Source organism: Eschscholzia californica, unplaced genomic scaffold, assembly GCF_041429995.1.
Source record: "Eschscholzia californica isolate CP2 unplaced genomic scaffold, dmEscCali1.0.p SCAF_1, whole genome shotgun sequence".
Taxonomy (NCBI): Eukaryota; Viridiplantae; Streptophyta; class Magnoliopsida; order Ranunculales; family Papaveraceae; genus Eschscholzia; species Eschscholzia californica.
The window spans coordinates 80,694,058-80,717,697 of NW_028238198.1; the positions used below are offsets into that span (position 1 = coordinate 80,694,058).

A 23,640-nucleotide genomic window follows, 5' to 3' on the forward strand; every position below is an offset into this window, starting at 1 on the left:
TGTGGGACTTTTAAGTATATCACGTATAGGCCTAGTTCTGGTACCATGCATGTTAAGTTTGTGGTCACCCAACTCAAGCCAATTGACAATGAACGGAGATGACCTAAACATTATATTCTTGGTTGCTATATACACTTTTCCCCCGACTATTCTCACATCCATTAATAGATGGAAGAAGGTGAGTGATGCAGGCGCATAAACATGTGGGCCCACGTCCACGCGTGCCCACATCCTATTCGGCCATAATAGTAGTTTTAATTAGTATAGGATTAGGAAGTTACTTTAAATTGATATTTCTTTATTTTGAAGTTTCTATGTTTTGAGTATGTTATTATTTTAGGAATCCTAGTTTGAGTCTATCTAGGAAAGTTTGTTATCCTATAAAAGGAGGTCTAGTCTATTTTATTATGGAGATTGAAGAGAAAACCAAATCAAAGTTTATAGTTATTTAGTTTATTCAGTTATTTTACCGTTCTTCGTTTACTTTATTTATCGTTTTTATATTTCCGCTGCGTCTACATCAAGTGGTATTCAGAGCCATTTTTTTTAACCAATCACAATGGTTAATACTACCGTTCCTGCTACAACAATCAAAGAGAAGACACCAACTTTTGCCTCCGAATGGGACAACATCAACAAGAAGTTATCCTCGGTTACAAAATTGGAAGAAGCTTTCGAAAATTACAAGAAGGAAAATATGGAAAAATTCGACAATATCAATCATCGATTCGATCAAGTCAATGATTCCATCATGAAGTTATCTAAACAACTCGAAGGCATATGTAAGTCTCCCTCTTCTATCACCACTCCTTCATCTTCTACTTCAATTCAAACATCATCACAACAACCACCTCCAACCACCACAAACACAACCGTTGACACCACCACACCGATTCCAATACCCCTATTCGGTCACCCTATCACCAACCCATGCCCGACTACAATCCTACCACCGATTCACATCAACACTACACCACCACTCTCACCGGTTTTCCCATTAACATACATAAACTCTACAACCGTTCCAACCACACCACCTTTCTCCTTCACCGATCAACAAACATCAAACCGACCCGAATCGTTCTCTCACCAATCTATTACCAACCCGAGTATAACCCAACCATACCCCTTCCATACCCCTCGGCAATACTATTCACCAAACACCCTTCCACTCGAGACCCACCACCCAAATCGCAACCTCGAATTCTCAAGAACCAACATGGAAACACCCACTCGCCAACACTCTCATGCCGTATCTCCCCACCTCACGCCAAACCGAGGTACCTCTTCTTCGAACCACCGAACCGATAGCCACCACCCCTTTCATCACCAAGAACCGGAACCCCTCACTCACCACGTCCAACAATTTTCCGACAACTATCCACCTTCCCGAACCCGACTAACCGAATCCATCATCAACCGACCCACCGATTTCCCGTCTACTCCTCCTAACCGAGACTCAGATTTCCCCTTGACCCATCACCATAACCGAGAGGACCTTCGTGAACAAACCCGACAACCCCTCGTTGAACCCGACTATCCACCTTACCGTCATGAAACCCGTCCTCCAAACCGAACCCACCCTTATGAACCGGATAAACCCAAAAACCGTCCCAACTATCAAGAACCGAACCATAATAGGTCCATGCAACGTAACCGTATTGCTCATCCACCACGTCCCACTTATCTTGAACCCGACCATTCTCAACGAAAAAATTTATTTGTTACACGAGGAACAGTTTTGAACAAAGTTTGTACGATTGTTATTGATAATGGGTGTGTGGAGAATTTGATTTCTTCTAGACTTATAGCTTACTTGGGTATTCCTACTATTCCAAAACCACATCCTTATCATACTGCTTGGATTCAATCCGGTACTGCTACACGTGTTGATCGCATGTGTACCTTTTTCCTCTCTATTGGCTCTTTCTATTTGTCTGACATTACTTGTGATGTTACCGATATGGATCGTTGTCATATTATTTTGGGACGCCCTTGGCAGTCAGATGTGGATGCTATTTACAAGGGTCGTTTGAATGTTTATGAGTTTCCATGGAAGAAGAAGATTATCACTTTGTTGCCGATTGCGGAAGGATCTGCTGAACTTACCTCCATCCAACATTCGGTTCGGGACGAACCTTCTGGGGAACAGGGTGCTGATGCAGGCGCATAAACATGTGGGCCCACGTCCACGCGTGCCCACATCCTATTCGGCCATAATAGTAGTTTTAATTAGTATAGGATTAGGAAGTTACTTTAAATTGATATTTCTTTTTTTTGAAGTTTCTATGTTTTAAGTATGTTATTATTTTAGGAATCCTAGTTTGAGTCTATCTAGGAAAGTTTGTTATCCTATAAAAGGAGGTCTAGTCTATTTTATTATGGAGATTGAAGAGAAAACCAAATCAAAGTTTATAGTTATTTAGTTTATTCAGTTATTTTACCGTTCTTCGTTTACTTTATTTATCGTTTTTATATTTCCGCTGCGTCTACATCAGTGAGGAATTTAAGAAATGGGAAGCAACCGAGGAGGTTGCAAGACAATCATAGCTACAAAATCAAATAGAAAGCCAACAAACATTGGCACAAAATTAATTACATGATAAAAAAAATCCGAGAATTTCGTTTTGAGTTTATCCATGGTTGGTTGACGGCTCCAGTTAAATAAAGTTACAAGAGAGGATCACTTCATTGTTGCCGTACCGAAGAAGAGTGGTAAAGTCCGAGTGTGCATCGACTTTACCGACTTAAACAAATTCCTGCGAGAGCAAATTGTTCACCGTCTCGTAGGATTCGGATAATCCCATATTCCCATGTGCTTATAATAGCGAGTTTTTCACTTCATTTTCATGTTATTGTCCGTTTGGAATTTTTCACTACTTCTACATATAATTTTGGAAAAGCTTTTCTTTAAATCTTGGTTATAATAGACAATGACTCGATTGACAAATAACATACCAATGGTAACTCTGGCAACCCTAGGCTTAGAGATAGAGAGGAGTCTAAATCAATATCACTTGTCAATTGTCTTTTATTTGGTTCTATTTTTCTAATTACTAACCATAACCTAATATGAGAGAGGTATGAAAGACAAGAGAGAGAGAGATGAGAAGGAATAATAATTTCATATTGACTATCACTCTCATTTGCCCCCACCTGCATCCTCCAGTCAACAACAAGCACTCACAATATATGAACTATGAACCCTTTACCCTCTCTCTCTCTCTCTCTTTCAAAGAAGAAGAATATTAGAATAAAAATATATAGGTAGTGGAGTTACCTTCTGAACATTCTATTATTACTATTATTACTACTAGTACATATTCATCAATATCAAGTCATCACTTACTCAAATGGAAGAAGACCATTCACAAAGAACCCATAGTCATACTTGTTATGACCTTGGAATCTCTTTCCCTACTCCTCCAACCCAACAACAACAAATCCACCATGAAATAATGGGGTTTGTTCATCATCATCAATTTGAAGAAGAATATCAACAAGCAGCAAGACTTAGTTTCTTGGTTCCTAATTCTCACCATCATTCTACTCATCAACAAGAAACTCCATTAGTACATTCTTCTACTGCTTTCAACAACTTTACTATCGGTAACACCGAAAAGTCTGCTAACACCGCCATCGACGATAACAACAACTCTAATATTAGGTTTAGTAACAACGATAATCGCTTTGTTACTAGGTCTTCCGGTTGGAATAACGACCAGGTAGGTATCTATGGACTAGTTTGTGATTATGTTTATTTTTGGACTACTAAATCCTGTTCTTCCGGTGGAGATCGACGGGAGAGACATACATGTTATCACCCAATTAATTAAAGTGGGTAACCACTGATTTACTGCCATGATTTCATTGAAAACCTTGGGTACTTTTCTTTTAGTATTTTAACATGAGTACTGTGATAAGCTAAATCACTTTCATTGTGAAGGTAGCTAGCTAGCTAAGTTTACATTTGCTTAGTGAGTCTTGGGTATGAGGTTCTTTAGGGTTTTGAATTTTTATTTTCACTTTCCTAATTTGGTTATACTAGCTCTTTCTCTTTTATACTTAGCTGATCAAAGTGTTACATATTTATTCTATTAGGGTTTTAGAACATATTATGTACATAGCCTTCACTCTTGCATGTCCTGATCAGTATATAATTTTCTATTAATTTAGGGCTTGATTTTTTATGAAATAAAAAATTGTTCCTATCTGCATTCTCATCTTTGTGTTACTAGGGCTTGAATTTTAATGAAATAAAAAATTGTAGGTTGGAACTTTGGATCCTAAAGCTTCTAATAACAATGAGAAGTGTACCCGTAGCGGTAATGACAACGAAGGTGGACATTCATGGTATAGTTCGGTTTTGATATTATAACACGTACCGTTCTGTTTTATAATAAGGCAATATATACACTATATATGTACTTATCGGTTGAGCTTTTTCAATTGAATAAGGTGGAGGAATTCGTCGGCACCATCAACTTCGGATAGCAACAATAAGGTGATTATGAATAAGGTAAGGAGAAAGCTAAGAGAACCAAGGTTTTGTTTCCAAACAAGGAGTGATATTGATGTACTAGATGATGGTTATAAATGGAGGAAATATGGTCAGAAGGTTGTCAAGAACAGTCTCCATCCAAGGTAATTAATTAACCTCATTATTAATTATTGATCAATTAGTATAGATATTTTATTTCCATTTTAACTATTATTTAACAAACACATTAACAAATGATGATTACTTCATCATAACAAAATTAAACATAATGATTCATCAAGCAAAAAAAATCTTAATGTGGTGAAGTTTGAGTTAATTGAAACGGAAATTAGTTAAAAGTAAAACCCATTCTTCTTTCTATTAGGTGAAGGAGTATTAATCTGTGTCTCGAATGTTATACCTAGAAGGTGAAAACCACCTATATAAATCACTCGAGCTGAGGGTTGTTGGCGAGTATGTAAAACCAATTCTTCCCGATATTTAGGTCCAATGCACCTATCGAAATGTTGAAACACCATCTAAATCGGGAGTTAAGTCCGTCAGAATTTCCTACTTAAAATCCGAAACATATTATCACTAGCTAGTTCATGGGTCATCCAAATGTGCAAATATTTATAACAAATCGATCTAATAATAACTAAATTAGCTTATTTCGCCCTGATCGTGATTTGATCCATCAAAACTACTAGAGTATTTGTTTATGTGGTTGCCCTAAATGACAAGAGTTGGAGCAGTATTATTTCCTTGTAATTTTAATATATCTAGTATGATAAGATGATTATAATCAATAGTGGTCTTGCAATGTATCATAAGGTTCTTGAAAATATGTTCTTTCTTTTGTGTTTTGCATGTGAGAATAATGAGTACACAATGCCAAATATATATATTATTGGCTAAGTTCTTTATTTTTTTGTTGAACTAGTTCTTTATTTTTTTGTTGAAAGTTATTGGCTAAGTTAGGCCAGGGCTTTTTGGGTATTTTAAACTACACTGCTAATTGTGGATGGCTAATTATAACAACCAGTGGTTGACATAGATGCATTGAATGTTTTGGACATGTTTTAGAGAGATGTTTTACTTTTTCTCTCTAAATTATGTCCAGACACATATCTAGACCGAGATAGGTGTAGGACAGAGCATCGTAATTATTTTCATTTTCTTTTCTTAATTCGAATATGAAGTGGGTTTGAAGTTTTCCTAAGTTAATTCAATTAATAGTGAAATAAGTTTTTCGTTAAAAACCTTTCAGCTGAAAATGTCTGGTTTATAGCTATTTTCTACCATTTTCCATCAAATATCTTAACTCTTATTTTATCCTCACATTGATATGATGTTGATAACTCAATTTGTATTGATTAGTGGATACCGAGACGAGTCAGATTTAAATACTCAAAATAAAATTACATGCAAATATACTCCAGAATTCATATTGAATATTTAAATCACACACAAGTTTATTCGTATTATACTAATGTAAACATAACTAAACCTAATTCTAACTCATGTTTATTATGAATACTTAGAGCTACCTGTAAATCTAATTGATGTTTATTATGATTATTTCGCAGAAATTATTATAGATGTACCCATAATAATTGTAGAGTGAAGAAGAGGGTGGAAAGATTATCCGAGGATTGTCGAATGGTGATTACAACTTATGAAGGCAGACATACCCACTCTCCTTGCGATGATTCAAATTCTTCTGAACATCAATGTTGTTTCAATGTCTTCTAGTGATCATTACATACGTATGTCGCTTGATTAATGAAATAAAACTAAGTCATTGATCACATTTCAAGTAGTTTTCGGTCAATTATATATTTGTAGTGTTTGTATGTCATATTTCATTGCCCTAGCTAAATGACAATTACATGGATAATATTCTTATTATAGACGGAAACCCATTGTTTTTGTAAATGGGTCTAATGGATACATTTTGATTAATAATAGTGTATTTTCTTTTTTAATTGAATAAATTTTTTAATGGATATTACTATATTTTTGTGTCCTATCTTGTTTTTATTTCAACACTTCCCTAAATATGATATTGGCCATTTGAAATCTCCTTCAAAGCTTTTTTGTATACATATATATATATATATTGTTGGAGGGTATGGAAGAGGGATGCTAGCACTGTGACAACTTTGTCTAAGAATCAATTGAGTAGAATTTGAACACTTTCTAGCTAATTGGCCTAATACCCTCACCTGTCTGAGCTGCCTATGGTCATGTATAAACCCTAAGTTTTTCTCTACACTGAGGTATTGAACCATGTCAAGGACAGTCTCCAAAGTCCACTTATCATCTTAGCCCGACCCTAACTCTCTTGTTGTTGACATTAAGATTCACTTCTAGCATTAATGTTACAAACAATTGTTTGTTCAGTTGGTTGTGCAACAATTCTAAAATTTAGAAATTACAAGATTGAAATTCGGTAGAAGTGAAAATTCATCTTGAAGACGTATCCAAGTCAATTGATGCATGTATGATATAGAATTGTTTATTGTACTCAAATAATTATATTGTTCAAAACATGGTGGATCAATTGCTCATTTAGAGAGCACCCCAATCCCATGTGCTTCTCGACATTCTATCTAGCAAGGGGCGCTGCACTCTCCCTCGCTATTCTCCACCCTCTGACCTTCCCTTTCCACATTTCTAAACAATAGGAACAAATGGAACTTAACTTGGTCTCTTTTTCCAAGCTACGTACCCTTTATTATGTTAAGGGATCAAGTCGCCTGTAGTTCACTTCTCTATTATTTTTTATTCAAAACAATAACGAATGAAAGGACTGGATCAAATCAATAGCATTCCAGACTAGGAGAAAGCATGACCAACTAGTAGTTGGTAGTGCATCCATCTACTCCGCAATACGAAGGCCCCGCGTTCGCTCTTATGGAAGTGCAAATTTTAGGATTATTGAACTTGGATATAAATAAAGTAGTTAGACGAATTTTAGGCAAGTAGTTTAGTTAGGCACTTTAGGCCCTTAGTTACTATCATTCCAATGACTAAAATTACACTTCTCAAAACTTATTTCAAAAGGTTGAGATTATAGAACTGTTCATGCCCCACCAGACACGGGTTATACCTTGGTACGAATATATGACATAAAATTGTATAAACACGATAACTGTCAAATTGCTACTTGCCTAACGGCAGTCGAAATGAATGACCTAAAACTTGACGAAATTAAATGAACTAAAGCCCACAGAAACTATCTTATCCAAATTCAATATTCTTGAATTTTCACTTCAATGGGATCGAAGGTTTGAACCTGGGACTTCCGCATAGCAGAGCAGATACACTTACAAACTAGGCTACCAGTTGTTGGCGGTTGGCTTTGAACTTCCACAATGTAGAAATAGAGCCAAATTGATTGGACTAGGGTCGAGCCGACCCATTATTGATCACCCCTGAGTCTCTAACCAGCTCTTAGTGGCCAGTTACAAGTTCAACCCGCCACCACTGTCCGCACAAAAGCATCCCTCAGTCGCTTCTCCGGCTTAGCTTGTAACAATGGCGACGAGAAACCCAGAAGCTATCAACCCTAAACCATCATCTAATAAATTTCTCCATCTTTACGGTAAATTTATTTCTTTCTCTCTCTCTCTATTCTTTCCCACTAATCAATTTCATTATAGTTCATATACCACTCAATCAAGTCTTTAATTTTCTCTCTATCTAAAAATTAGGTTTTGATTTACTATTGGGATTTATCGCTGCATTTTATGTAATTATGGTTCCTTATACAAAAGTTGAAGAAAGCTTCAATGTTCAGGTACTATTACTTTACCATTTCTATCTTTGTACATGAAGAAATTGTGTCTCTCTCATTGTACTTTTAGGTTACTTTTTTGTGATCTTAAGAAGAATTTAAAGAAAACCCTTATATAATGAACAAGTAAAAGTTCAATTCTTTAACTTATAATGCTATAATGGTGATTTAGGGATTAATTTTGCAATTTGTGAAAGGGTTGGCATGTTAAATGTGAGAACAAAAAAATAATTGGGATTTAATTCGTTTCTCGTAACTACTTTTTTTAGTAGGAAAGTGAAAAAAATGAAAAGAAGAAGGAAAAAAAAAAAGTAAATTGAAGATTTGAAACACTAGAACCATTATTTTGCATGTGGGTTTTAGCATAATTTCGGCCACAATATTCCTCAAGCTATACCTCAAGGCTTGAATAGATACTACTTTTGTGCGCTTCATGCTTAGTGAAGGGAAGGATATGCACGGGGAAGATATAGAAGGGAGTTTTCGTCCATAGGTTCATAATTATGAAAATATAGAGAGGATACACTGAGGAAGAAAGGACGAAGGGAACAACTCTAGGTATTACTAGTGAGAAGATTGTATATCCTCTCATCTGTTTTGGCACTCGCAGGTTGGGTATGAAGACAACAATCGAGCAGAATCGGATAGTGTAACTTCGAAGTTTGAAATTTGAATCTGGTCGAACACAAACTCTTGTAAAGAAATACTTTTGTCATCGTAACTTTTAACATACGGTATAAAAATAGGCCTAGTTTATTGAAAATATTCAATAAAACCGGGAGTTTATATACATATATATGTACATTTTGTTTTTAGAAAAGTGAAGATGAAAGTAGATCGAAAATGCAGCTTTTCTTGCTTAAACCTTTTATCCCTTTATTATGCATCTTTGTTATGGCATTCCTAATATAATCTAAATAATATTTCAGCTCTTTTGAAAAGCTTCCACAAATGACACACAAAATAGCCAGTTTTATACTGAAATAGTTTATCATCTGTGCTCAATTACCATTACTATGAGTAGTTGAAAACAGGTTGGAGACCATGACTACTGAAGTAATGTTTACCATAGCTTGGTGAGATAAATCGGGAGAATGTCTGAATCACCTAATTTCAAATATCTCAAGTTCAAATTCATTTCCATTATCTGTGGAGATATCTATTGGCTTGGTACCAAGTTCCCAGGTTATTTTAATATACTAAGAACAAATTTCCTTGATAAATGTGTTCTTCTGAAAATGCATTATTAATTCCACAAATTACTGCAATGTATTCTCGAATTTTTACTCTAGAACTGCTTGCAAATACGAAAGACGAGTCTTCTTGTGTGCAACTATGAATGATCATCAAATTGGTCAGAGATTCTGTTGCAATGTGAAGTTTCTAAAAACTGTAATTTTGTACTTATCTCAATATAGAAGCACAAACGCATTTGATCATCATTTATCGATAAATGCAAAAGATTTGAAAAAATACAAATAATTTAGAACACTTAGCCATGTAAATCTAATAACTTAGAGGGTGTTTGATTTTTGCACTTATTAAGTGATTTTCACTTAATAAGTGTGGGCCGACAATTTTAGGCCGTTTGTTTTTTCACTTAATAAGTGAATATCACTTGTAAGTGGGGTCAAAGTAAGTGCAAAAAAGTAAGCTCCAACTTGGAACTTATTTTTTTGCACTTACTTTCTAAGTGCTAAAAAAGACATTTTTATCCTTCTCCGAATATAATAATTACCAATATAATTATAACCTAAAAAAAATTCTTAAACAATTGATAAGTAAAAAAAATTTTTTTATGACTTTAGCGATGACACTTTTCCTTCTCACTCATCCTTCACCTAAGCTTTTCCCTTAAATTTTTTTCACATCTCTTCCTTCATTAGTCACGGAACCACCCAAACTCCATGATGCAACGTAAGTTCTTTCTCCTTCATACTTTTTAATTATTTGAGGTTAATATTTTCAACATAAAGTATTCATAAACCGTAATTCTCTTGTATCTAAACTCGCGAGCACAATGAATTAGTATGAAATACTAATATGTAAATACTTTAAGGTCAAAATAGACAATTTCTCATTTTTATGACATATAGAATTAATATAAAAACAAAAATCAAGCACTTAGAAGTGACGGAAAACAAACGCCACAGCACTTACAAGTGATATCACTTACTAAGTGATTATCACTTAGTAAGTGGTAGCACTTACAAGTGCTAAAAAATCAAACACCCTCTTAGGTGCACCTTAACATACATACTTGTCTTGGGTTTGTTTAGTCCAGGGGGTAATCATCCGCCAACCAGGCTATGCATTTATATGAGTATATCATGTTAAGTTATATTCAAGCACTAATGAGTTCTTGTTGTTAAATAATATTTAAGCATAGCATGTCCTCCTTCTGCAACCTCTTGAACTTCTGTATTTGCAGTACAACTGTACAATAAAGACAATAAGCAACAATTCATTTTCTTATGACAAGTAATACTTTGGCAGTGTATTTGACGTTTACATTTGTTCTAGTTTTAGTTTTTTGTGTTTGGTCAAAAATCATACTTCAGCAATCTTTCATGTACTTAATGTTCTTTTTCTGTTTCTATTGTCACTGAGAAAGGCGATGCATGACATACTTTATCATCGGCTCCATATTGACAGGGTATGCTTATTCGTATACACCTTCATCTGTTCATTGTATTGTTTTATGTTCAATCTATGTATGGATTCACTTAACCTGTTCGCTGTATAACAGTATGATCATTTGGAGTTCCCAGGGGTTGTTCCTCGTACCTTCATAGGTAAGTTCGAGTTTGTGCAGGTGCTTGTATCTACATTGAGGGATATACTCCTAATATCAAATTAATAAAAAAATCATTTTACTTTTTCTTGTCTAGATTGAGGTCGAGCTAGTTTTTCTTTTTGAATGGTGAATATTCTTCAAACTACATTGAGCCGATTTTTTCCACAAAAACGAAAACTAGAACATTTCCTTAGTAAATAAATCCATGGCTTGAGGAAATTCCAACTCTTCCAACACCAAAGAGATTTAACGCAAAGTATGCTGCTTTATATTAAGCTTATGTATACTTGTCTATACTGCACAATGCCAAAAGGATGCACATGCTTGTGATTTTTCATGAAAGATCGCTTTGGTTTTTCGTATTGGTTAAGTATTTCATGCTATTGATCAACCAAGAAAAAGTCATTTAGAGGATAAATAAATTAAGATTGTTGATTATGTCAAACATTAGGTTGCCACACATTTAGCATGATTTGTAGCTGAGAGAAGCTTAGGGGCTAAGATGTCATTACAAGTGAATTATTAGAAGTACCTTCTTTCCTTGTGATATTAAACACATCAAATGAAGAATATTTTCTATTCATATTACTTGGGAATTGGGCCTATAGTAACAATCACCATATATTATGGGCTATAGCGAAGGAATTCCAAAATTCACCTCATAGCCAAAGCGCAATGAAAAAAGAAGGAAGAGTTATTCAGGGTGCCCATATTAATTATTTCAAGTAATATATCTTTGATCCTTGTGCTAATAAGCACATCGTATGGAAATACCAATTGTCTACTTTCCAGTACAATTGGGAGGCCCTAGTGTCATAACTTGTAACTCAATGTGCATTTCCCTTTTGTAATTTTCTTTCAGTATATTGATTCAAAGTTTCCAAAAAATGTATATGTTCCAGTTGAGCTAGAAACAGTCACCATTTGGAAGCATATTATAGCAAAGGAAATCTGATAGTTATGATTCACGTTTATAACGCAGAGTGGTAAAAGGCCTTTTCTTCATAAAAAAAGAAAAGAAAAGAAAGAAATACATTTAAATATATTTAGGAGGTAGTGGTGTATACTCCTAGGGAGCATTTTAATTTTTTCACTATTGAATAGATACATATTTATAAATCATATTATCAACTCCCATGTATGCTTGTTTTCTTCATATCTTATATGCCACCTGCTTTTGTGACAGTCTTTTTCTTTTCATTCTATTTTAGTGTTTTGAACTCTCTAAGCGTTTTTACCTTAGATTATATTTATTAATGTGATGCAGGTGCCTTGCTTGTATCACTTTTAACATCTCCAGTCATTTTAGCAATGAGCTTATTAAACTTGCCAAAGCTCTACGGCCTTTTTGCAGGTTAGCCCCTTTTCTTTGACATGATATATCTTTTCTTAACAATGTTGGGATATTTTAGTTTTAGCAGATCAGAAGAAACATACTTCAAGTTAGTAATCTAAATATCTATTAAGATATCTTCATCAATAAATGAATTGCATTAGAACCTCTGTTAGATATCTTCATCAGTAAATGACTGGTGCTCAGAGTCCTAGATGTTTGTTATATTCCGAAACTTTATTTGCATCTTTTGCTAAACATTGAAGTTATGGGTGGAACAAGATGGTGGTTCACTAGATCTTGTCTTTGGCCACCAAAGTACATGTGACGTGTTTCCTAAATTCTTACAGAGTTCTTCTGGTTACGGTTTTCTATTTTTCATTGTAATTGGGAATTTGGGAGTTATTGGAACAATTCTATCTCTCTCTGTTGTTTCATTGGAAGCTATCTCCTATCACTTAATCTTGAGTATCGTTTCTCTTTTATCATTCATATGCTTATGTTTAGCTCATTAATTTTGTAATATCAGTTCTCTTCAATTAAAGTTTATGTATTTCTTTTTGATTTGTCTAGTTCGCATGGTCTTGGGTTCTATTATATTGTCTACATTACGGTTCTTTCGGCTTCAGGTATGACTTATTGCAATTTGCCCATTTTTTACATGTGCATATGATTGATATTCATTGGACAAAGAGTACTTTACCATGGTTTTGCGATTCCTAATTATTAGTAGTTAGCTTGATTTTAATGGTTTGTAAAGCTTGAGTTTGCTAGAAAGTACATACAAATGAGTTTGTCTGTAATATTTCGTTTGGCTGTTTGAAAAAAAACAATATATTGTATCTTATATGGATGATAGAAAATGTATATTATTTTTACTGTAGAATAAGGAAAAGGAAGATATAAACAAGCAAGAAAAAAGATAGGGGTCGGAGGTCAGTTGACTCGTCTGAATTATAATCAATCGGTTTTGGGGTTGGTTTCTTACTTTTACCTTTTGAGAAAGGAGGAGAGGATGGAAAGTTCCTTCTTGTAATACATCTCTGTGTGTGTGTGCGCCTGATTTCTCTCAAGTCCCAATTAACTAGCTAGTTGAGAGTAAGTCAACCGACTCCAGGTTCAGCCTTAGCCTTGTCCTGATCGCGTCCCAACTCGTAAATCTTACTGCATAACCTTCTAAAGGTTCTAACTGTTAGAGTAAGTGGCTGTTAATAGCATTTTGTGTTACTTGAATGGCTTTGGAACAGAAGCAGATATTACATCAAACTTGAATTGTTCTACATTAAATCAATATTAGTATAGTTACTGGGATATCCCTTACCTTTGGTTTTGTTTGCTCATTTAACTCTTTGTCCTATTGTCTGCAATTAAGACTATCTTGTGAACACAAGATTCAGCGGACCTGTAAGGCTGTAAGTCGAAGTATATTGTCACCTTTGTTTATCAAATTCCCGTATGTGTAAATTTTAATTGAGTGACAGACTATGCCTACCTATCAAAACAGAAAGTTTATTTGCTTTACTCATGCAGAAATTTTATTTGGCCTACTTGTGTTTGTGCAGGTTAGAAAGAACTTTGGTTCCCAAGTTGAAGTTTTCTTTGTTATATTAACAGCTTGTCAGTTTCATATGTTGTTCTACTGCACACGCCCTCTTCCTAATATACTAGCTACTGGTTTAGGTGATTTTCTGAGCTGAAACTTACTTCATGTTTTTGTGCTATCTTGTAAATCAGTAATAAATGTAGTTCCATGTTAATACTTCATTATGAATTTTTTTTACTTTTTCTATCATTAGTAAAGAGTATTCAGTTATGCAAACTCTCAGTTAATAAAAATGTGTGACTATCATAACTCGAAATGATGCAAACTTTCAACCTTGAAACAGCAGCAATTATGTCGTTTGATTATTGATGTTATATATATAGCAAACATCATATTTAAAGGAGTGGAAACAAAATTTTATTTGTTTCGTCAGTTGTTTGAAGTTAGAAGGTATTGAACGCCACTTACTTTCTAAAGGCACCAACTTCGCCTTCCACTATCCATCACGTCTAAATATAATTTTTGTGTAGTATGGACACTCCTTTTTAGAGTACTTTGCTGTATCCGGATACTCGTACAGGAACTTTGATAATCTTTTATCAGGAAGTCTTGTCACTTCACTTCAATGAGTCTATTGTGGGATTTAAAAGTTCGTATTGCATGAAGTTGTTCCTTTTTATGTTCAGAAGGATTTCAGTTGAGGCGAAGTGTACTTGCAAACTGCCACTAACCCGCCTGGTATTTGTTTGTAGTTAACTTGGCATATGGATTTTGGTTGAAGGGGCACCCTCATCAAACTTTAAGGTGTTTGGTAAGCTGATCTCCCAGTTGAGGGATGATTATTGATTATTTTAGAATTATTCCTCAGCATTCTCATTCATAGAATGGGATGATTTAGATGTTAATAATTTCCTTAAATGTATTCTTTTGCTTAGAGAGCTCCATTAGTTCCTCATTTGGATATTAAACTTAAGTTGCCGCTTCAGACCACTTCTCGTTTAACAAGAGTTTCTAAATATCGACTCTCGGTGTTGGTTCCTGATAACAATATCCATAACGGTGTTTATGTTACACAGCTAATAACTTATGTGTCTGATGTACCATGAAATTAATATTGTTTTTTTACCTTAATTTGATGTGTTTTTTTTTTCTTTTCTCATTTTCATATTTCAGATTTTTGCTGCAATTGTCTTCAGATGTGATATGGTGTTACTTCTTGGGCCTATTGGGCTAGAGCTCTTGCTGGTATGTTGACCAGTCCCCTGTTTCCTTTTCTCGCAACATTTTGAGATACTTAATAAGCAATCTACTCTCAAAGGCAATGTTTAAAAAATCCAAAGATGCTTATGCATTGAGGTGATTCGGTAGTTTTCTCTTCGAGGCTTACACACTTGAAGGGCCAAATAAGGCGCGCCATCTTATCTGCGAGGCATATGCCTCGTAATGGTACACCTTGAGGCGTACGCTTCACAGTTTGGGATGTAACTCTGAAAAATAAAAATGGTTCAAAACTTAAAAAAGATTAAGAACAGAAAAATGTTTAAAAGATTAAAAGGAGGTGACAGTATAGCAGTTAGATGAGTCATGAATGGCTCAATTAGATGAAGAAGATGGCAAGCTATACGGTGTGATGACAATGAAACTAGTGATGATGAGAATGATAGGGCTACGAATATCCTCGTGATTTTCAAAATCCGGAATGAATAGTGAAAGTTACATTGATTGATAACAATCGTGAGATTGAGCTCTTTCTGAATCTTTTAAGTTTGCTTCCTGTGTGTTTATGTTTTAATCTTTTACCCCTTGGAGTTTATGTGCCATAAATTTGTAAATTTTTTTTTCTGACTTTATATTGTAGCAAAAGCTTTTTCTTTCTTATAATGTAGCATCTTCTGTGTTTTGAAATCGATATACGCCTTTTATGCTTCGAGGCATATGCCTCGAGGAAATGACTCGCTTTTGGGGCCGAACCACCTTAACATTGTTTTTCTGGACATTGGCTTGTAAGTTTATCAGTTAGTCAGTTACCAATCTTACCGTGTCTTTCATTCACAAGTGTAATCTTGTATTGCTTCTGTTAAAGAGTAAAATGTAGTAGATCTGTGAAGCAAAGTAGTTTAATCTATGCTCTCAATCCGTGCAACATTTATTCAGAAAAGAATGATAAATAGAACCTTCTTGTTTCTAGTTCAATTCTTACTTTTTAGCAAAATTGTGAAACTCACTAATTCTGGGGGGTAGAACTCTCGCCTATGTATTAGTTTCTCCTAGTTACTACGGAGTGTCATGTAATTTCATTATTTTCCCAACCTTGCTTGGGTGCTGTCCGGTAGTAGTTTTGTAGGTTTCTATCAAGCTCCTCTGAGAAGTAATTGTGGAAGTAGATTTTTATATTTTTAGTGACATAATTTGGGAGATACTGCCATCAAACTTACAGAGACAAGTTCTCTATTAGATGGTCCTCTACTGAATATTTGATATTGGAAAGAAGCGCTTCTTATCAAGCCAACTTCCAAAGACATCTGTAACCTAGAGAACTTTTCATGGAAAGAGTTACAAAATACAGTAGAAAAAAACAATAATAATAGATAACGTTCTAGGGCTCGACAATGGTCAGGCCTTTGCCTGTAAATAAGCTCCTCTGCAGGAAGGGATAAAATCCAAAAGATCTGATCCTAGAATAATCTTTCTCTGGCCGATTTAGATGAATGGAGTAAAATTTCGGAAGTTTTGTGATTTCTGAAGAGAAACATCCATCTTTCTGACTGTTTGCTTCTTCCATGCAGTCGAAATCAATATCACTTTGGGAAGCATTAAAATGCTGTATCTGTACAACTATATTATGCATAGGTGGGTTAGCAGTTTTTTTTTGTATCTTTGTCATGTGAATTGATTAACCATGTTGAACTTTACCTATAAATCCAAGATACGAACATACAAATGAATATCTGAACATCTGTTCATTGGATATTTTCTGATACTAATGCTTTCTCAAGCTGGTACCAATAATTTTCTTCTTGATGCAGGATTAACTATATTAATTGATTCACTTGTGTGGCAAAGATTTTTATGGCCCGAATTTGAAGTTTTTTGGTTTAATTCCGTTTTGAACCGGAGTTCTGAGTGGGGTGTATCCTTAACGAGGGTTATAACTTGTTCTTTTAGACATGATACATTGATGTGCTACAGATTCTTCTGTTCATTTCAGTAGTTAAGGTCAATAAAAATGAATTTCCATGTTATCACTTATCACTTTTTTTTTAGTATTTGGTTTCCATCCCAATGGAAACCAAATTCAAATTATTATATTTTTTTTGGAATCCTGTCAGTGGAAATTATTGTTCATTTTGACATGAATAGTTGATTTCTACTGAAATTGCAAAAAGACATAAGCGGTTTTTATTATTTATGTGGAAATCAATGTTCATTTAAGCTGCATATTTTGATCTCAAGGACTAGAAAAATTGCTTTACCTTACTGGGTTGATTTTATAATTTTATTATGGGATTAAGAAAATGCATTCTTATACGAGCATCCAAGAAAATGCATTGGTTTTCATTTATAGATCGTTGCTTGAAATTGGTTTACGTCATCATGCTTCTGTCATTGTTTGCTAACTTGATATTGGTGATTTGATACATGTTTTCAGTTTTTATGATTTTTTAATGATTTGGTAATTTTCTATGTGCGATTTCTTCAATGTTCCAAAATTCCATCATTACAAAATATTTCGATGAACTTTTGATTGTTTCCACGCTCACCGAAATATTTGAGTTTCCAAACAAACCAATATTCATATCAAGGCCAGCGTCTGAGTAACCCAATATTCCCTGAACAGATCCTATTTTCACACAGCGTGAACTTGACTTCACTGACGTTATCATAATCCACTTAGCTTTTCTTTGTTGGAGTTATTTTACATGTAAATGCTTGTACTTTTGATGCTCTTGACAATATCTTCCTAGACACATGCTTTCCATTGGTACTTCACTTCAGCTCTTCCTCGCTCGCTGCTTACAGCATATCCTCTTTGTGTGGTGAGTTGAAGTAAGTGGTGATGCAATTTAAGTATTCCTGGAACTTTGGGAGAACTAGAATGATATGTCACATGACATTCTTATTCTCATTCTGCAGCTGGGTCTGCTACTTGAGAGGAGGATATTGCGGTACATTGTTCCAGTTTTCACATTTATTGTACTTTACTCAAAGCTTCCCCACAAGGTTGTGCTCCTGGGATTTGACTTCCATTTCAGTTAGTTTGTTACTCTGTTGTATTTCCACACTTTCTAAATCTACTTAATTTGTTACTACATTTTTTGTGCACCAGGAGCTCCGATTCATCATTGGCGCTGTTCCTTTGTTCAACTTATCAGCAGCTGTTGCTGCTAGCAGACTGTATGTGTCATAATTGATGTTCATATTTGGTTTAGTTTCTTTAATAGAGTAGATTATATAGACTGAGGATAGTTCTCTGCTTCTCTAAGAATGGATCTGATCAGTCACTGTGTCGCGAATAAAAAAATCAGCTAATCCTGATAATAGAATATTGTAGTCATGATAATAGGATGGGGCGAGACTGTCATGCACCAGTCTGTGTTTCAAATTAGAAATCAGCTAATCCCGATCATTATATCTAAGGTTTAATTATTCAGAGATTCTTTTGCTTAATGATCGACTGCTTGAGGTTTAAGACCCACGACGATTTGATTATTTCTGAAGTGTTTTTTCATATATCTGTTTAGATTAGTGAACAATCTTCCTTTAGAACAAAGCAAAATCATCTTCTCCCTTTTCAACATTCTTAAAGGACAGAGGGTTAAGGAGTCACTGATTCCGAATAACAAGTCGACAAACAAGTTCTTCTAGTTTGGGTATTTGTAGTGACATTTTGTCTTCTTACCAATTTTCTTGGCGTGCCATGTCTTGTATAGACTATCGGAGTCAGTAATTTTTTATGTACTCCTTGGCGTAAGTTTCATGTTTCTCAGTTTCTGTAGATCTTTTTCGGGTTTTCCTTCCTTTCGTGTCAATTTGTGTACAAGTTTTTTTTCATGTTGTGCAATAAATAGTTCCGTAGTTTATCTTTGGAAATATGGTGCAGTACAATAATTTTTCTCGCTAAGCGGCTAAGGACCATCTAATAGTACGGTTTTGACAAATGGAGACTATTGAATTGATTGACTTTCTCATCTATAATTCTTTCCAGATACAACAATAGGAAGAAAGGTGTTTGGAAGTGGCTTTATTTCACTATGCTTGGGTCTCTTCTAGTCAGGTCGAATGACTAATTGTTGTTGTTGCTAATAATCTATATATATATATATATATATATATATATATATATATAATATCTACTATATCAATGCTCTCATGTTGTGCTTTTTCAGTATCGGGTGCTCTATCCTAATGTTCATGGCATCTTACGAGAACTATCCAAGTGGTTATGCTTTAAAAGCTTTACACCAGAAAGGTAAGATCTCTTTGAGATCTGATCATCTGATACATTTTGAAGTGGAAGAATATAAGTTGAGGTTTACATTTAAGCTTTTCATCCAGATCATATCTCATTTTGGATGGAAATATTTCTCCTTTAAGCCATAAGTTGAGTCCATGATACGCCAAATCAGTAGTATCGAGGGTTGCTCATCTTTGACATGTAACTTGAGGATGGACAAATATCATAGATTTAGGAGTCAACGGTGTAAACTGTAAAATTCAGGCAAGATAGGGTTGGAGACTTGGACGACCAGTTTGCACTCTGACCACTTGAGTTAGTTTTAACTTGAATTCAGATGGAGCTCCGTAGTTCTTACTCGTGCTTTGAGCAACGGATTGAACTCGAGATGGCCCAAGGAATCTGTTATTCTATCCTGTTAGATGGGATTTGACATGTAAGTAACATATTGATATTTGTTTAAACAGCTCTTGACAACAACAGTAGAAAAGATCAATGGGTTCACATTGATACGTACTCAGCAATGAATGGAATCTCTCGTTTTTGTGAGAACAGTTTACCATGGAGGTATGCTCATTACCCTGTTTAAATGCAACTACTATATACATTTTAGGGAAACTAGGATAGAATCATCAAGTTGATAATTTCAGATCCTTGTTACAAGGGTGTCAGTAAGCACCGAGCCACCAACTCTGTATTGCAGTGTCTACCCATATCAACCACTCTTTAGTACTTCTAACAGGATAATCAGAGATAGGAGGAAGAATGTATTCTTATGTTAGCTTCTAGTACCTCGTGCACGTTTAAATATTTTAACCATATCAAATGATCACGAGTTGATGATTCAACTACAGTTGATTTACCTGGTTTTGGATTGTCTTAAAAGCTCCATCCCCCTACTTCAGCAGAATTAATATTTCTTACTTTAGCAGTTATAACTTATTAGAGGCATCTTCTTCTCTCAAAAATGGCATGTTTGAATTTTCCCCATGAGATTAGGTACTCCAAAGAAGAAGGAATAGCCATAACAGAGTTTCGCCATAGAAATTTCACCTATCTTGTGAAGTGAGTTTTCTTTACCCGCTAATTCTTAAATCCTTCTATTTTCTTTGTAATGACTTGTATCTGTTGTTGGTTATTTTTCGCGTGAAGGAGTCTGAGTTACATGCTGAACTTGACTGTAGTGAAGTGCAATTGAACTAACCATAAACTAAAATCTTTTTATTTTCATATTATATAGCGGGTCAGACTAAAAATGAACTACTGAAGACATTTCCTTAAATGTGGTGATGTTTCAATGTGTTGTCGAGTTGCTGTATTGAAACCCGAAACTTCTAGTCATCGTGGAACTATGTTGAAAAAGTCGGCAACGGGGACTAGTCGGCTGACCCGGGACTGGGCTTAGTCGCTAATAGTCGTATTTACACGGGACTAGTCGTATAACATAAATATATAAACATTTGAGACAAATTCAAACCAACCAAAGTATTCTAGCATCATACTAGATGAAACGCTATGAAATCATTCAACAATCACGGATATATTCAAACCCTAATAACTACATTCCAAATTTCCAATTATAATCATGCTTTCAACTTTAAAAGACTAAGAAATCAGTCAAAAAAGCAACAACGTATGGTCTCTAGAGAGCGAAAGAGTAGTTAGAAGAAAATAAAGAGAGAAACTAGCTTCAAATCTTGTTTGAAGAGGAGGATAGCTTCAAAATCTACTTGAATCTTGTTGATTGATGTTTGGAGATGAGAAGATGAGTGAAGAAGGCAAAGCTTCAAACCCTAGAGCAGTCTTCTCGTTGGAAAATAGAAAAAAAATAAAAAATACATGCTGTCCCTTATGAGTCCCGACTAGTCGGACTAGTCAACTCGACCTAGTCGGGCCGAGTCGGGGCTTTACGCGAAATTAGGCCCGACTAGGGTTTTCAACCCTAGGCGAGTCGGCAAAGTGGGGACTGAGGAGTAGTCGGGGACTAGCAGGGGACTAGTCCCGACTTTTTCAACATAGTCGTGGAAATGCTGATAACCCATCATAGTAAATAAAGAAGAATACCGATTTGAGATTGAGAACCAATATTCATGCTTCTTGCGCCATTACAAACTTACACGAATATTAATATTAGAAACCGAAGTATAGAGAGGTGTCATGTTTGCTAACAGTGATGTATAGGCTAGGGATCATTGGCAAAAAAAAAAACGGACATTAAGATTCTATAAGAAGGTTTGATTGGAGTGAAGTTAAATACGTAAATAAATAAATGAAAAAGGAGGCAGATATATTAAAATCATTTTGGGAGGCGATGAAACTAATGCTACTTTTAATTTAACTTTGTAAGCAAAGGGAGATGCACAGTTAGCATCAAAACAAGTGTTAGTGATCCCTCAATTAACTTGTAGGAGTTCGCTTTTGTGAAATCCTATCAAATATTTACTCAAAGTTAATAACAAATAAGAGATCATGATCACGGGAGATCAGCCAAGTTAAATCTTATGATCCTACCAAATGGTACCTGTTAGGTCATGATTAATCTAAGGTCGTTATCATGAAAGATTAGGTAATTCTAATGCTTACAATCGTACCCGATGCTAAACTAGCTGTTTGTGAGGAATTGCACAGTCCATTGCTAACTAGCTATTCCAGTTAATGTAGGTTCATAAGTTTCAGAATATCTGATTTTTACGTAGATGAGGGGAGGTACACATAAAATCTAATATCAGCACTTTCGCCAGTATCGTGTGAGCTCTGAACATGTATAATATTGGACCTCAACAATCTGGAAGTATGTGAAATTTCTCTTCTACCAGTAACATGATTCTTAATGCTAAATAGAAAGTGAAATTGGATTTCGTTTTACTATTTTTTTTTTGTTCTAAATTTTTCATTTCTGCACGTATATCCCTGTTCTCCATTTTCTTTATATATACACATAGGTGATATACTGTCAGCCAATCAACCGAAAGAGAGTCGTCTCTGATTACTATACTTTTTGTGTGCCTCTGTGACAGCGAGCATTCCGCCGTTGATGGGTTTAGATGCTTACATGCCGTGAATGGCTTCTCAAGGATCCTGCTCCAAAAAACATTTCCAGCTATTTTTCTGGTATATGTTCCAGGCATTGTCTTGTTCCCAAGGTCTGGTGGTGATGTAACTAACCGTCTTTTTATTCATTTTTCATGACTAAACTTCTGCAGATGAAGGAACCCAAAGTATATATCCATGGAAATGTGAACGACCAAGATATTATGCATTCAAAGTGGCCAGGTTGCCCTTGATGTATACAAGCTTTACAAGGTTTGTACGCCGTGGTTCGTACACATCATCCTGGTTTAAGTTGGAGATGGTGATGCATTTATATTGAAATGCTTTAATTTAAGGTAACGGGTTTATCGTACGACTCATATCTAAATCATTCCTCCAGGTTGATAATAACGAAACTAATCCTTAAGATTCTGGAGCGGACAAAACAATGATGATCAATCATCTCAAATACTGAACAAGAGCACCAAACTACCCAGAGTTTCTGCTATGACGACGGTGGAAGGGATGTTGCCTATGTATACTTGAAAGACACGTTTACGAATCTGCTATTCCTAAAGATGTGACGCGTAACGAGGAGAAATTTTGAAGTTCTGTCTTTGATATTTGACTCTTTAAGGTACAGAAAAAACATAATTTATCATGAATTTGTTGTTTAAGTTTGTGTTATGTTGATACTTGAGTGGTTGAACATGTATTTTTGATATGTTGATTTGCAACTTGGTGAATCAAAAAGTTGAAAAAGATCCTCAAACCGTTATCTTGTACGGGGGTTGGGGTCCGACATGTGCAGTAATGTGCCGACTGAATGACAATATTAAGGAATAATTTAAATACATCAAGTAATTCTCCAGTAAAGAGACATACATTTTACGACTCAACGAAAGTGAGTTAAACATTTTAACTATTAACTTTGGGCACTTCAGCAATTGGTATGTCAACTGTAAGAGTACTAGTTTTGCTGAAGAACTCAAAAAAAGTACACAAAGGGGGGTAAAGTTTCAAAGAAGTCAAGATTGATCAAATTTCAAAAAAGTGGACTTTGAAAGTAAATTGATCAATCTTGTCCTTGTTGAAACTATTACAACTGCCCTTTAAATGGGTTTGCAGTGAAATTTGGGTCAGAGTATAATGAATTCTGAAAAGACTTGGAACCATCTCCATACTGGTCATCAGATGACT

The 23,640-nt window shown here is 35.1% G+C and overlaps 2 protein-coding genes across 3 annotated transcripts; both read left to right on the top strand.

Moving 5' to 3' along the window:
• Positions 1-3,232: 3,232 nt before the first annotated feature.
• On the top strand, positions 3,233-6,510 carry WRKY12 (WRKY family transcription factor). The gene is made up of 4 exons (XM_086672278.1): positions 3,233-3,725; positions 4,271-4,353; positions 4,459-4,644; positions 6,070-6,510. The coding sequence occupies exons 1-4, from the start codon at positions 3,354-3,356 to the stop codon at positions 6,233-6,235; spliced, it is 807 nt and encodes a 268-aa protein (XP_086528404.1). The 5' UTR covers positions 3,233-3,353; the 3' UTR covers positions 6,236-6,510.
• Positions 6,511-7,849: 1,339 nt separating this feature from the next.
• Positions 7,850-23,316, top strand: ALG12 (homolog of asparagine-linked glycosylation 12). 2 transcript variants are annotated; one of them, XM_086656274.1, is made up of 22 exons: positions 7,960-8,090; positions 8,200-8,285; positions 9,307-9,467; positions 10,897-10,938; positions 11,032-11,077; positions 12,347-12,433; positions 12,986-13,041; positions 13,975-14,092; positions 14,708-14,766; positions 15,129-15,200; positions 16,742-16,805; positions 16,982-17,085; positions 17,921-17,992; positions 18,090-18,176; positions 18,283-18,350; positions 19,162-19,230; positions 19,343-19,425; positions 19,878-19,977; positions 20,410-20,475; positions 22,428-22,521; positions 22,614-22,717; positions 22,841-23,316. In XM_086656274.1, exons 4-21 carry the CDS (start codon positions 10,900-10,902, stop codon positions 22,692-22,694), a joined length of 1,365 nt encoding a protein of 454 aa, XP_086512400.1. In that variant the 5' UTR covers positions 7,960-8,090; positions 8,200-8,285; positions 9,307-9,467; positions 10,897-10,899; the 3' UTR covers positions 22,695-22,717; positions 22,841-23,316. The 2 variants fall into 2 exon arrangements, with proteins under 2 accessions (XP_086512399.1, XP_086512400.1); XM_086656273.1 differs by lacking the exon at positions 9,307-9,467 and having other exon boundaries at positions 7,850-8,090.
• Positions 23,317-23,640: the final 324 nt, after the last annotated feature.

Bases quoted from the DNA above. Each gene is read 5' to 3' on its own strand.
- WRKY12 (XM_086672278.1), top strand. From the start codon at position 3,354: ATGGAAGAAGACCATTCACAAAGAACCCATAGTCATACTTGTTATGAC. The intron at 3,726-4,270 runs GTAGGTATCTAT...AAAAAATTGTAG, and splicing joins CCGGTTGGAATAACGACCAG to GTTGGAACTTTGGATCCTAA. The intron at 4,354-4,458 runs GTATAGTTCGGT...CAATTGAATAAG, and splicing joins AACGAAGGTGGACATTCATG to GTGGAGGAATTCGTCGGCAC.
- ALG12 (XM_086656273.1), top strand. From the start codon at position 8,024: ATGGCGACGAGAAACCCAGAAGCTATCAACCCTAAACCATCATCTAAT. The intron at 14,093-14,707 runs GTGATTTTCTGA...ATTTGTTTGTAG, and splicing joins TATACTAGCTACTGGTTTAG to TTAACTTGGCATATGGATTT. The intron at 19,978-20,409 runs GTATGCTCATTA...CCATGAGATTAG, and splicing joins GAGAACAGTTTACCATGGAG to GTACTCCAAAGAAGAAGGAA.